Here is a 14720-nt window from a genome sequence, read left to right on the forward strand (position 1 = left end):
GTGTGTGTGTGTGTGTGTGTGTGTGTGTGTATGGGTGTTCCGTAATACTGGGTTGCAGCTGGAAGGGCATTTACTGTGTAAAACATATGCTGGATAAGTTGGCGGTTCATTCCGCTGTGGGGACCCCTGTTAAGAAAGGAAAATAAATGAATGAATGAATTTTACAGACTGACTGTTTCACTTTACAGGTCTGCAATGAATCTTCAAGAGTCATGAGTGTTAACTTGTGTTTTTTGACTCTGAAAGTGCCAGTAATATTAGACTTGAATTTTATGAACTGCCAAGAACCATGATTACAGCTAAATTCTTTAATGTTCTGCTGAAGGGAAAAAAGATAGAGGGTAGCTCACTAGTAAATTTTCATGTTTGGGTGAGATATAACATGAAGTATAAACATAGAGTAGTTTATCACCAAAGACTGATTAATTAAGGGTGCAGTATGTAAGTTTGACACCCAGTGGTTGAACTAGGTATTGCACTCCTGAATCAAATCAAACGCAAGCGCAGGTTGCCAGATTAAGGACCTGGCTGATTTAAACAGTGTTCTAAATAAAGGCAACGGTACCCAATAGAGGGAATATTCTCCATATTAAAAGGAGTTTTTGTTATAATAAACACCTGAAATTGATATTGTAGAAACAGCTTCTATTTCTCTCAGCTGAACACAGAAAACTGACAATGATCACCTCAGGTCAACCTCATGTGGTTTATTCAGTGTTAAATGCTAATTATGTGAGTTAAAAAAATGGCATTTTACATGATATTTATTGCCATATCACCGAAAGCAGCAGCAGATCATGAAAATAAAATGAACCATTGAAAATTGAACGTCACAACTAAACACATACAAGTGATTCAGAATGTACATTTAATAATGTTAATATGTTTAATATGTATTAAATGGATTATAAACTTTACCATTTCGTGAGTGAGTGCATATTTTGTGCTTCTGTATGGCTGTTTTTAAATTTCTGTCGTGTTTCGTCTGGTGCAAACAGCCAAATTGCTCATCACTGCAAATCTCCTCGTGTAGCGTGTTGTTAGGACATGGAGTTACAATGTAACCTGAACTGTGGAACTGAATCGGCCTTATTTCGGAGTCTGCTACCCGCCACTGGAGGTCACATTCGGTCACGGATGCATGCTTTGAGAGCCTTTCTGAATAAATGAATGGAATGCGCAGTTTTCCACCAAGGCAACCCAGGGTGCTGAAATTTAAATGGCTAAAGTGGCGTTGAGCAGATTAAAATAACCAAAACAAAGAAAGCGTTCCAGCACGGAAAACACATTTTCAAAGCAGAATGTCTGACTTCAGCATTGTTTTTCAGATAAACAGGAGTGTTCACTTGGCATGTTTCTGAAATATCTGAAAACATATTAGCGTATGTTTATGCTATACATTAAAACTTACATACAGCACCTTTAATTCAATAACTTGTAAAACATTTAGTGTAATAATATTCAAAATTATTATATAATAGTATATAAATGTTAATATTAAGTTTCTTCTGTTGAAAAGAAAGTAGGATATACTGAAGAATACTAAAAAACAGCCATTGACTTTTACAGTATTTTTGTTTCTACAATGAAAGTCAATGGCTGCTCTTTTCCAGCATTCTTCTTATTCTTGTGATCAACAGAAGAAAGAAATTCATTCAAGCTTAGAACCATCTGAGTGTGAGTGAATTGTGAGATATTTGTTCATTTTTTGGGTGAACTGTCCCTTTAAATGTTTTCTATTTAAATATGTTTTACATACACCAGTAAATTAATTAGTTTATTTATACAACAGGTTTCATGGTCACATGATTCTTTTGAAAAAATTGTAATAAAGTGATTTGGTGCATTCTATAATCAGTGTTTAAGATGACTTAATGTCTGAAAAGATTCTATTTTAAATGTAATTCTACACTGCGTCTTAACAACATGCAACGCAGCACTTGATAAACGGTCTCTTTTTCATGTTAAAAGGAGTTTTTGTCTTACCATCTGCGACCTTGACAGGCAAAATATCCATTTTAGAAATGCTTTCTATTTCTGCAACATCGCAACAGAACAACAGCATAAACTACTACGACAAAGATCACCTCAGGTACTGATTATGTGCTTTATTCAGTGTTAACTGCTCCCAATGTGAGTTTAAACAGCATTTTACATAACATGTCTTGCCACACTACTGAAAGCAGCTGCATAGTTCACCTCAGATCTTAAAAATAAAAGCCAGAACTGTGACTCAATTCAACATAAGTCACTCAGTAGCCTATTAATAATGTTAAAGAGGTTTGTTAATGCGTCTTAATTAGATTTAAAATCTTTACCAATTCATTGTAGGCGCAGTGGCAGGTATTTAAATGCAGGTATTTAAATGCTTTTGGTGCAGACAGACAAATTGCTTGTCACGTTGTGTTGTTGGGACATGGAGTTAATGGTCACTCATCAATCATTTATGCCTCTTTGCTGAATAAAAGTGTATATTTCTTGACTGTAGTCTTCACATTTTTAAGAACCAACTGCAATGTGTCTCACATTTATGAAACTCCACTGATTCAGCAAGTTTCATTCTGAGTAGCTGCAAACTGACAAATGTGCTTCAGATTGCTGAATCAGTCATGTTACTCAAAGCTAAAGCTCTCTAAAAAAAAGAACATTTCCTAACCATTTCCTTGCACTGCAGTAAACTCTGTAACACTTTAGAATGATGGCCCTTAAGTTAGTTAATGCATTTAATAACATTAACTAAGTATGAATAATGGGTGACACGATGGCGAAGTAGGTAGTGCTGTCGCCTCACAGCAAGAAGGTTGCTGGTTCGAGCCTCGGCTGGGTCAGTTGGCGTTTCTGTGTGGAGTTTGCATGTTCTCCCTGTGTTCGCATGGGTTTTCCCCGGGTGCTCCGGTTTCCCCCACAGAGCAAAGACTTGCGGTACAGGTGAATTGGGTAGGCTAAATTGTCCGTAGTGTAGGAGTGTGAAGAGTGTGTAAGGAGGTTTCGCAGAGATCAGTTGTGGCTAGAAGGGCATCCGCTGTGTAAAACATGCTGGATAAGTTGGTGGTTCATTCCACTGTGGCAACCCCGGATTAATAAAGGGATTAAGCCAGAAAGGAATGAATTGTAAGTTCCAGCCAGTTAGTCCAATGCCGGTGTGTACTGGTGGATGAAGGTTCACTGCATGTTCGGTCAGTGCACAATGTTGATTTACTTTAAATTTAACTCATATCTGACTACAATTTTAGTACGAGCTGGTTAAGAATATTAATATATTTATCCTCGTTTTATTTGACTCCATTTATAAAACATTGATAAGAGTATTTTGTTTCTTTTAATATTACTTTAGTTGATGATTGAATAATCTCTTCGTTATTTTATATATTATAAAATTATATATATTAATCTATCATAATATATAATATTTTAGATATTCTCGTTTATTTGGATTCCTGTAACATCCTAAGTCTTGTACCGGCAGAGTATACTATCTCCTAAGCACAAGCATGTCAGTCTTGGTCACTAAACAGTGGCGATTAACCGCTATCCTGAAAAGGCAGAACCCTACTTACTCAGATTAGGATATTTTTTGTGCGGCCCTCATAGATCTGCTATCTACTAAATCAAACAAAGCTATTTAGTCATATAATGATCATTACTATAGAATTAAGCTGACCATTTTACTTAACCGATTAATACTTTGAGTAATCCCCATACGATTAGTATTATAAGTTTAGAGATGAAGGTCTATCCCCTTGGATAGCCTTTTACAGTCTAAGTATACATGAATTATTGCCAATGTGTTAGTCGGAGCTCCTAGAACATTGTATGGCGTGCCACGCTGCTCCGTCTACCGTGTTTTAGTCTGATACTAACCTGTACAGGGGCTTGAAGTGCTATGGACTTAAGGTAATCTACTAGAGATAATAACATGAACTCTGTTTGAATAATTCAAAACATTACAATTTATAAGTCAGGTAAATGTGTATTAAGCCAATTCATTCAGTCAATTTATAAACGATCACTATAAAATACAAAAGATAAATCCAAGATTAAAAGGTGCATACCTGACTTCAAAATATACATAACATGAAACATGAAGTTCCAGGCTATGGGCTGATCTGGATAACAGAATCGCGTCCAACATTTAGAAATTTTCCCTTAAGTAGTCAATCCAAGAATCCCCTTGAGTAAAGGGGTGTGTCGATTAACAAAAGTCATTTGCATATAGTGGAAGACATTCTGCCTATAGGAAAGGCACACCCTTCACAGTGGTTCAACAGATACTTGAAGTTATATATCTATTGTTTTGATTGTCTATTTCTGAGGGAATGAGACCATTGTACTAGTCGCACTGAGACATTTCAAATGATATCAAACATAAACAAAGTGACTTGGATTGATATAGAACATTCATATTTTGAAATGACCATTCTGTGCGAGTAGAGTGAAAAGTGGCTGAGAGACCAAGGGGTGTTTCGGGAGATGTTTCAAATGTAAATAGAGGAAAGGAGGGGAGCTAGTTTTCCGCATTCCCACCTGGTGAGTTGTGGAGCCGATTGTCTCTGTCATATTCCAATTGTCAAAGACATCAAAGTATTTGTGGAATCTCAAGTCTTACAGTAAAGAATGAATGAATGAATTACTTACAATGGCTAACGATAACTTACAACTAGTAACAAACTAACATTGATGAAAATGCCATAGTAAATATTTTACTAATTGCTTGTTTATGTTAGTAAATACATTATCTAATAAACTGTTATTTTAAAGGGTTACCAAATTTCTTCATTAACTTGAACACAAAGGAAGATATTCTGAAGAATGTTGAAAAAAGCAACCATTAACTTCAGAAGGAAAGTTTTTGGGTTTAAACGTTCTCTTCAATATCTCTAGATTTATCATCACCCCTTTTCAGATAGATGCTCAAGAAATCCTACTATTTACCATTACAATACTGACAGCGTATACCAGAACAAAAGGACAGATTCTGCACTTTGGTCTCTCACCATGTCTGTGCCGTAGACAGGAGAAGTCATTTTAATCTCCCAGAAGTGTTGTCCCTCTGAGAGCTCTCTGGAGCCACGGATGGCCGCCGTCCCACAGCTGTATTCTGAGTGGAAGCTCACTTTCCTGTTCTCACAGCTCAGCAGCGTCGCAGACGACCGGCTGCCCTCGTCCCACACCCAGTCAAAATCTGCCAAACAGCCAATCACAGCACACCATTACTGCTGCTGGGCAAATACATTTATTTTTCAATTCATCTTTTATTATTATTATTATTATTATTATTATTATTATTATTATTAATGTATAGAAAAGTGGATGATTCAATATAAAAATATTCTGCATTACAGGAGTTTATATCTGTTAAGTGCTGTTTAACTAAAAGGATTTTTTCAACAGATATTTAAACATGATAGTTTTATTAAATAATTTCTATTAACTAATTTCCTTTGTCTTTCCCAAAAAGACAGTACATAATACACTCACCGGCCACTTTATTAAGTACACCTGTATAACTGCTCGTTTTTGCAAATTTCTAATTAGCCAATCACATGGCAGCAACTCAATGCATTTAGGCATGTAGACATGGTCAAGACGATCTGCTGCAGTTCAAACCGAGCATCAGAATGGGAATGAAAGGTGATTTAAGTGACTTTGAATGTGGCATGGTTGTTGGGCCAGACGGGCTGGTTCGAGTATTTCAGAAACTGCTGATCTACTGGGATTTTCACGCACGACCATCTCTAGGGTTTACAGAAAATGGCCTAAAAAAGAGAAAATATCCAGTGAGCGGCAGTTCTGAGGGCAAAAATACCTTGTTGATGCCAGAGGTCAGAGGAGAATGGCCAGACTGGTTACAGCTGATAGAAAGGCAATAGTAACCCAAATAATCACTCGTTACAACAAAGGTGTGCAATAGAGCATCTCTGAAAGCACAACACGTCCAACCTTGAGGAGGATGGGCTACAGCAGCAGAAGATTACACCGGGTGGCACTCTTGTCAGCTAAGAACAGAAAACTGAGGCTACAATTCACACAGGCTCACCAAAATTAAACAACAGAAGATTGGAACGTTGCCTGGTCTGATGAGTCTCGATTTCTGCTGTGACATTCGGATGGTAGGGTCAAAATTTGACATCAACAACATGAAAGCATGATTCCATCCTGCCTTGTATCAATGGTTCAGGCTGGTGGTGGTGTAATAGTGTGGGGGATATTTTCTTAGCACACTTTGGGCTCATTGTGTCAACGCCACAGCCTACCCGAGTATTGTTGCTGACCATGTCCATCCCTTTATGACCACTGTGTACCCATCTTCTGATGGCTACTTCCAGCAGTATTATGCACTATGTCATAAAGCGTGAATCATCTCAAACTGGTTTCTTAAACATGACAATGAGTTCACTGCACTCAAATGGCCTCAACAGTCACCAGATCTCAATCTGAGCACCTTCGGAATGTGGTAAAATGGGAGATTCACAACATGGACGTGTAGACGACAAATCTGCAGCAACTGCGTGATGCTATCAATTCAATATGGAGCAAAATCTCGGAGGAACATTTCCAGTACCTTGCTGAATCTATGCCACGAGGGATAAGGCAATTCAGAAGGCAAAATGGGGTCAAACCCTGTACTAGCAAGGTGCATCTATGTATGGCCGGTGAGTGTATTTTACTAGTTAGTTTGCAAGATACTAGTATTCAGCTTAAAGTGCAAATAAAATGCTAAAATGCTTAACTAGGTTAATTAGGCAAGTCATTGGACAACAGATGTTGTAATCGAAATCAAAACATTTATTTCTAAATAATATTGACCTCATTTTTCAGATTTTAATTTTTATTCCAGTCAAACTAAAAGTCAAGTTAAACTTTTTTCATGAGAAAAAGTATAAGGAAATGCTGTGAAAAAACCCTTGCTCTGTTAAACATCAGTTGGATAATATTTGAGAAAGAAATTAGGTTTCCCAGGAGGGTTACATTTTGGCTTGAAAGGTCAAATAAACTGTGTCAAAAAAAGGACTGCACTGTCCATCTAGGCGAATGTTCATGTGAGCAGTCAGTCAAGTCTAAAATAAAAAAAATCTGAGACAATACCCTTACATCACTTGTTTTTACTAGTTCAACTGTGTTCATGACACCCATCTAAGCAAATTTTGCGTTTCTTTGTTTGATGATAACCCATGCACAAAAGGTCAACGTGGTAGTTACAATGCAAGTTAAAAGGTATATAAAGTTTGAAAATCTCCCATTTTAATCAAAAAACAAACAAAAAACTCAGTGCCCCTGATGAAGACTTCATTTGATCCGTTTTGAATCTATACATATATCATATGTACGTTTAATATACGAGGCTCCTAATGCTGTTTTTATGTTTCATATTATGGCTACACACTCCATGCATCTGAGCTGTTTTAATGTAGCTGTGCACCTGAAATACTGTGTCTATTGTTCATTTGTAGACATATCAATATCATTTGTGTTCAATCGAAGTTCACTAAATCAAATCAAGTATCAAAAAGAAAGTTTGTAATTCTGAATCAATACCCAGTTTAATCATTTTCCAATAATAAGTAAGATCCATCCAAGTAGGGGGATAAAAGCAGTGATGCGGCACACAGGCTCACCTTGGTCATCTTCTCCACAGTGGCAGTCCCGTAAGTGTGTGTAACCTCTGAGGCGCGGGTTACAGCTGAGCTCCATCTGTGAATCACAGCTGCAGTAGGACTCTCCAGTCACCGGCACCGCACTGGGGACCGCCGGAACAATGGCAGGATACTCGGCTTCAGAATCAGAGTCACTGTACTGCAGGACAAAAGGTGTGCTTGTTAATATTATTTAATGCACTGTGAGCTAAAATTAACTAAAATTTAATGTAATAAATATGCATCATTATTTTTTATACTGCATTGTATTATTAACACACATACACATATCATTTTTAAATTACTTCATTAATCAATTAATTAATTTAATTGAAGGTTTAAAAGATATACTATAGAATAATGTTTTGCCTTTGTCAAAGGTAGGCCCACACGGAATCTGCGTGCGCAAAATTCCGGAGATTTTCTGCAGAATTCCGCAGATTTCTAGCCCATTATAAATTTTTATTTGCTTGAGTAAATGTGTAAATCTGAATTTATTCAGTAATTTATTACTTTTTATTTAATATATTAAGGTTAAAAATAATTCCGCAGAAATTCGCAGATTTTTACCAAAATTCTCCGCAGAAATAGCAAAAAACGTCCGCAGATCCCGACTGGCCCTGGTCATAGGGCACTTACTGGAAAAACCCTGGAGCGTTACTGGGGGTATTTACAAGACATTTGAACTGACACAAAATATTAGCGCATGTAATTAATTATCATCTTTCAATGATAGATAATACCTGGCTACACAAAATAAAAACAAACATAATTACTCTACCTTTATATTAGTTTAATTTTATTAGTTACAGTTTATCCATTTCGTCAGCTAAATCAAGGCCTGCCACCACAGCTGGAAAAATCCTAGAGGAAACACTGAGTTTATTACTACAGTTGTGTCGTACCACAGCAACAATATAATTACTACAACAGTTTAATTCAAGTAATTATCTATAGTATGCTTCCAAACACTATGGCATTTACTATGGTATTTTTCATGTAACATAATTATACAGTATCTACTGCCTCAATAGCCCCTTTCACACAGTGATACCGGTAAATATCTGGAAAATTTCCGGAAAGACTTTACCGGTATATTGAAAAAAGCGCTGTTCACACAGGCGAGAACGTTATGGAAATTTTTCGGAAAAGAGCATTCACACATCCATTCCAAAATACCGGTAAATTCTGACATTATTCACCACAAATGAGCTTTAAACGGCTGCGCTTGTATTTGTAAACATTTGACTAAATTACAAACTCTGTGGATGATCAGTATTGTGAACAACTTTCGCAGGATCACTTTCGCATGTCGAGATGTTTATAATATGTGCGTGTTTCACAGGCACACGCAAAGCTTGAAGGTAAACAAACAACGGCTTATCATAAGCATCTCATCGATGATTATTTACACAGTTGTCATTAAGAAGAACATATAAACGTGATCTGACTAACTTCTAGCAGTTAAATGTGTCTGGAAAAATATTCAAAGGCTTTTATCCTCACAAACCGCGCGGACGTAAATGCGTCTGACTGTTGTGATTGGCTAAAGCAGACGTCTCACGTCAGCACGTTCTAGACGTGCACGCGCTTATTACGGGAATCTTCCTTCTGCATTCACACATCATTTGTGTTCAATCGAAGTTCACTAAATCAAATCAAGTATCAAAAAGAAAGTTTGTAATTCTGAATCAATACCCAGTTTAATCATTTTCCAATAATAAGTAAGATCCATCCAAGTAGGGGGATAAAATTACGGCAAATTACCGGTAATGTTACAACTTCTCTTTCCGGAAAATAGCCAGAACGAATTTACCGGTATTTTCAAAAAGGACCTGTTCACACATACAACCTTTCCGGAAAATTGCCGGCAATTTTCCGGAAAGGTCTGTATGTGTGAAAGGGGCTAATGACAGATAAATATATTTTAGTTCAGTAGAAAACTCTGCCTCTTCATGAAATTCGGATCATGCCCAACATATGTGCTTATTTTCTATTTACATCTCCTTTGTAATATGGTTTAAATGCTTTCCTCTAGGTCTCCCTTTCAGTTTTTAACTTCCTGCCCTCCATCTGAATTTCGCTCGTCAATCACCACGTGACTGAAAACAGCAATGTTATAGCAAGTGCAATTAAATTTTCAGCTCTATTTGATGGCATCTGCACATCATCTTCACCCACCTGCTGTCGATCGTAGCTCCACTCGTCACTCTCGGAGGCAAGCACCAGCGCTCTTGCATCTGCATCCCGTCTTATTCCACTCCACACGTACCTCCACGCCCTGCTGTTTCTGCTCCGCCTTGACATGCCAACCTGGAGCCTCCGCACCTGTCAACCAGACACAACAGCTCTTCGTTCTATAGCAAAAGAATAAGTCACACTACATGAAACGCATTATCAAAGTAAAAATATACGTGAAAGCATTAAAAGACACAGTATGTGACTTTTTTCCACTAGAAGGTGCATAATCAAAACAAACAAGGTAAATTTAATGATGCCATGATTGAGTGTTGAATCCTACAGGACTCCTGCAGACATCATGCTTATGTAGGAGTAGAAGTATTCAACACTAATTATCATGGTAGTATGAAGTAGAGTAAGGCTGAAAGTACGGGTGTGAACATACACTGGTCTCACAGTTCGGTTCAGTTATGATTATCAGGCTATTCATTTGGTTTAATTCGATATCTCGAGTTCATCATGGTGCTTTGACGATGGTTTCCATAAACAATTTGATATTTTACTTTAAAAACACAATAATTCTTGTATTAGAATTTACAATTTAAAAATATTTACATTTAGATATTACTTGTAATACAATTTTGTCCTCTAATACAAGCATTCAAATATATGAACTGCAGTTTTATTGAACCTGCTCAAATAAAACACTCTTTCTGAATGTATCAAACAAAACTCAAGTACAAGCACAGAACAACATGAGCATTTACAGCAAACAAAAAACTAAATGTTATCCCGCTTTCGATTTGAGTGGTGTTGAGGGAGATCTTAAATGCCTGCGATTGATCACGCACTCAACAGAAATGGCTGGGATTGGCTCTAATGGTCAGCACAGCTCTGGTGCTGTTCAGCAAACGATGATGTTAAACAGCTACAGCGATTAGCGGATCCATTATAGACGTTGACGCGGTGAAGAAAACTCGCTCTAAAGACACCCTCATGTCTGGATCTACAGATAACACTATTGTTGTAACAACCGAGAGAGGAGATAAAACGTTACCTCACGAAGCTAACAGGTCAAAGGGGCCACAGAGAATGAGAGAGAGTTTCACCGTTCATTTTTTTCCTAGCTTTCCTTTCTGTGATGTGTGTTATGTGAATGTTGATCTGTTTGTGTGGTAAGGCCAAAGATGAATTTCCACTAGTGGACAATGAAGTAAAGTAAAGTTTTGATGTACTTCCCTGTCAGTGAAAGATTGTCCAGCAAACTCACAAGTAGTGAATTGTGCACAGTTATCTGCTTCCTAAGTAGTTGTAGTGTTTTAATTACTCGCGGCCTCCTCACTCGCCATAGTAAGCTACCGCTGTATAACGCATATGTGATAAATGACATCAGTACATAAAAACCGGTTATGATTATTACTGAACAGATACCGAATTGTCCACATCTGCGTCGCGGTGCATCAAAGAAACAATTCATTTTGACACCCCTAGCTGAAAGCTGTCAAAGTGAAACAAGAGCGCTGAAGAAATTGTGTTACGCAGCCTAAAAAACAGCAGAGCTTTTATTATGCCACAGTCCACTGCTTCCTGTTCAAATCTTTATGATCAAGTAGAGAAGAAGCAGAGCTGTTTTATCAGACTAAGTGCATTTTAGGGTTCTGTTATAACATTCCAATGTGCGGTCTAATAAAACACACACAACTAGGCATGAGATGGTAACTGGTTTTAAAGGTTCACGAAACCCTCGAGTACTTTTTTTGAGATTTTAACAGATTTGTGTTTGTTGAGCATCAGTTCAGACAATGTTAGCACCTGTCAGCTTTAATAGGAGAGAAAACTGGATAATTTGGAGATTTTTAATCAGCTAATTTCATCTTCCGGGTTTAAAATGATTTTTGGGGCGGGATCAAAATCAGCAAAGTATCACAAAACTGCAATTGCAAAGATGATGCATCAGTTTCTCATTATTATTCATAGTGGAGTTTTCTTATACTATGAGAAGAGCCTGCTGCTTAATTATTCATGACTGCACGTGCTTTCCAAAGGAAGGCAGCCCTGCCAGCGCCAAACTGAGAGACACGGACCTAGGGCACACAGTATTTAGCTGTTCATGAAGGGTTGTATGTGTTTGTTTTCATGATCCACGGGGTTTGTTGCATGTTTTCCCCCGTGATGCTGTCAGGGCCGATACAGCAAAGCTGTTTGTGTGCAGCAAGCATTTTTGTCGGGAGAGCAGTACAAGAATTGGAGAATGCCGGACGTTGTCTTTTATCAGGAGTTCGTTCACATTTAGACACATCGCCATGCTGCTGTGTTCACCTAAATCCTCTAGATTACCAACAGGGCTAAAGGTTAAAATAGACAGGGCAAGAGACCTGCTGCACTGAGTCTTCATTCAGACCTATGATTCAGACCCAGGGATTGAGGGAAAAGTCCTTATTTATAGTGTTTATATGAACACGATTATCTTTATAATGATATAAATTGTGGTTATCTGTATATGAAATTATGAATAACAAATGTAACAGGGCATTAAATTACTGTTTATTTCTTTGCATTTTAAGTTTGTAAACTATAAAATCTTGCATCTCAACTGACAACAGTTGTTCGCTCCCCTCCTTCTCCCCTGCTGGCCACGCCCACTCCTGCCATTTGCTCGCAGAGCTCCACGCCCATTATGATGCATCTTTTGAAAAAATTCTGAGGTAGACCTGAACCGAAAGTGGGGGTGTCATGACCCTTTAAGGTTTACCACAGTTTTGAAAAGTCAAGGTTTTAAAACCTTTAAACTTCCTATTATACAGTTCCTTGTATTACAAAGTTATTTGTAATTTTTAACATGTTTTTTTATGACTACGTATTAAGGTTTTAAAGGCAACAGTATCTCCAGCAGAAAAGAAGCCTTCATATCAAAAGCTACTGATCACCTCAAAATTCAGTAAACATCTGAAAAACAAATCACATCCAGCATGAGCTTCAGTGCAGTGGCTTTACTTTATATCCACAAAAAAGAAAGCTCTCCAAACATGCCTTTTCAAGTTGTAAAGAAATTAGTGTTTTTGAAACGAATGAAGACAGGAGAAGTCAATGATTTAATTTAATTATTTAGCCTGACATATTAACCGTTTCAATATATTTTGAATATTAAAATAAAATATATGGTGTTCGGGAAGGGGGTTTGTTTTTTACCCAGACATTTAAAAAGAGCATATTTTACAGTAGTAACCACAATACCGTGAAACCATGATATTTTAATCCAAGGTTATCATACCATCAGAAACTTATACCGGCCGAATCTTTGGTGTTTCCCTGTTTTCTGTAAAACATTAGTATCTGTCTCACTATTTAAAATTGTTTATTAATCTGGATTTAAATATTCTTCAAAACATTTGGGATAATCTAAGTACAAAAGTCAACTAAATTTATAACGCTGTACTACTGGTTTTCAGATATGTTCCTGAAAACAATCATACACTTGTGCTTTCAAAGAGATTGTTCACCTAAAAATTTAAATTCTGTCATCATTTACTCATCCTCCATTTGTTTCAAACTTGTTTGAGTTTCTTATTTCTGTTTAACACAACTGAAGATATACAGAAGAATGTTGGAAAATAAAGAGTCATTGACTTCCATGGTTTAGTTTCTATTATGCAAGTTAATAGATGTTTCTTCCCCAACATTCTTCAGAATGTCATGTTTTGTCAACAGACGAAAGAAATTCAGAGACGTTTAGAAATGCTGAGGAACTTTTCATTTTTGGTTGAACTCTCTCTTTGAGACACATGATAAATATGTTATTTCCCATTCACAATGCACTTCACTGCTATTTCCAATTAAATAACATTTAAATACCACTGTAAGTGTTAAACTGTGTCATAAAATATATTTAGCCAAACACGTTTTCCACATGTGCACCTTTATTAAAGCGTCGAATTACTTTATAATGTCAAAATAACGAGTTTAATATCCTCAACGCGTTGCGCGTGCACTGCTCTCGTGAAGCTAAACTTCCCTAATATTTCGCGCGCGACATGACATGTAAACACTAGACGACAACACGGCTACTTTAATTGTCAACAACATCCCTGTGCATCCACTCTGCATAAACAGTCATTTGACAACCATATGACAAGTCTCGTAGTTCCTAAAGATAGATTCCAGGAAATAAAACTATAGCATTTTCTCTCGTTAGGCCTCGCAGAAAGTCATCGAGAGCCAGGCACCTTGCAAGTCTGCAGGCTTTTTCGCTTATAGAAAATAAATTATCTTTCAATCACGTTACTACCAACTAATATTAATTGTATTTTAACATAGTATCGATATACATTGCAAATAGTAAGTTAGTGCAACAGGCTTTTGCATGTATCTGATCCTGGTGCTAACGGAGGCTTAGCAGGCGCTGCATCCTAACTGCTACATTCTCTAGGACAAACACAAGCAAACTTACCCGTCTTTCAGGGATACCACCGCGACCGTTAAAGCCTCGTACACCTACAGGTTATATTGTGGCACTGTAATAATGTGTGGATCTGCAAAAAGCAATCGGATTCTGTCCACCAGCTAACTGTCACACTTTCCTGTGACCTACTTTCACGACAGACGTAAACAATGCTTTAGTAAGTCCCGCCTTCTTATATTAAACTCCATTGGTTGAGAATCTTAAGTGGGCGTGGTTTATTTTACAGCTCGCGTGGCTACAGATCTACACAGCTGTCAATCAGAAGCCTTGAAGGATGGACTTGAAGGCTGAACTCCTTTCTGACGTTCAGGCTTCCCCATCCAGGCGAGAGTAGCGATAGTATCCAGATGCAGATGTTAACATTTCATGATTACTTACTCATTTTCCTTCGGCTTAGTCTCTTTATTCACCTGGGGTCGCCACAGCGGAATGAACCGCCAACTCAT

At 37.4% G+C, this 14720-nt stretch overlaps 1 protein-coding gene across 1 annotated transcript in view; it reads right to left on the reverse strand.

The window, feature by feature from the left end:
* Positions 1-14410, reverse strand: part of spsb3a (splA/ryanodine receptor domain and SOCS box containing 3a) — a 21276-nt gene extending 6866 nt beyond the window's left edge. The window contains 4 exon segments of the mRNA NM_001123008.1: positions 4995-5182; positions 7617-7794; positions 9816-9962; positions 14263-14410. Coding sequence (NP_001116480.1) covers positions 4995-5182; positions 7617-7794; positions 9816-9941 — 492 coding nt within the window. The 5' untranslated portion in view covers positions 9942-9962; positions 14263-14410.
* Positions 14411-14720: the final 310 nt, after the last annotated feature.

Source organism: Danio rerio, chromosome 3 (genome assembly GCF_052040795.2).
Source record: "Danio rerio strain M-AB ecotype USA chromosome 3, GRCz13ab, whole genome shotgun sequence".
NCBI lineage: Eukaryota > Metazoa > Chordata > Actinopteri > Cypriniformes > Danionidae > Danio > Danio rerio.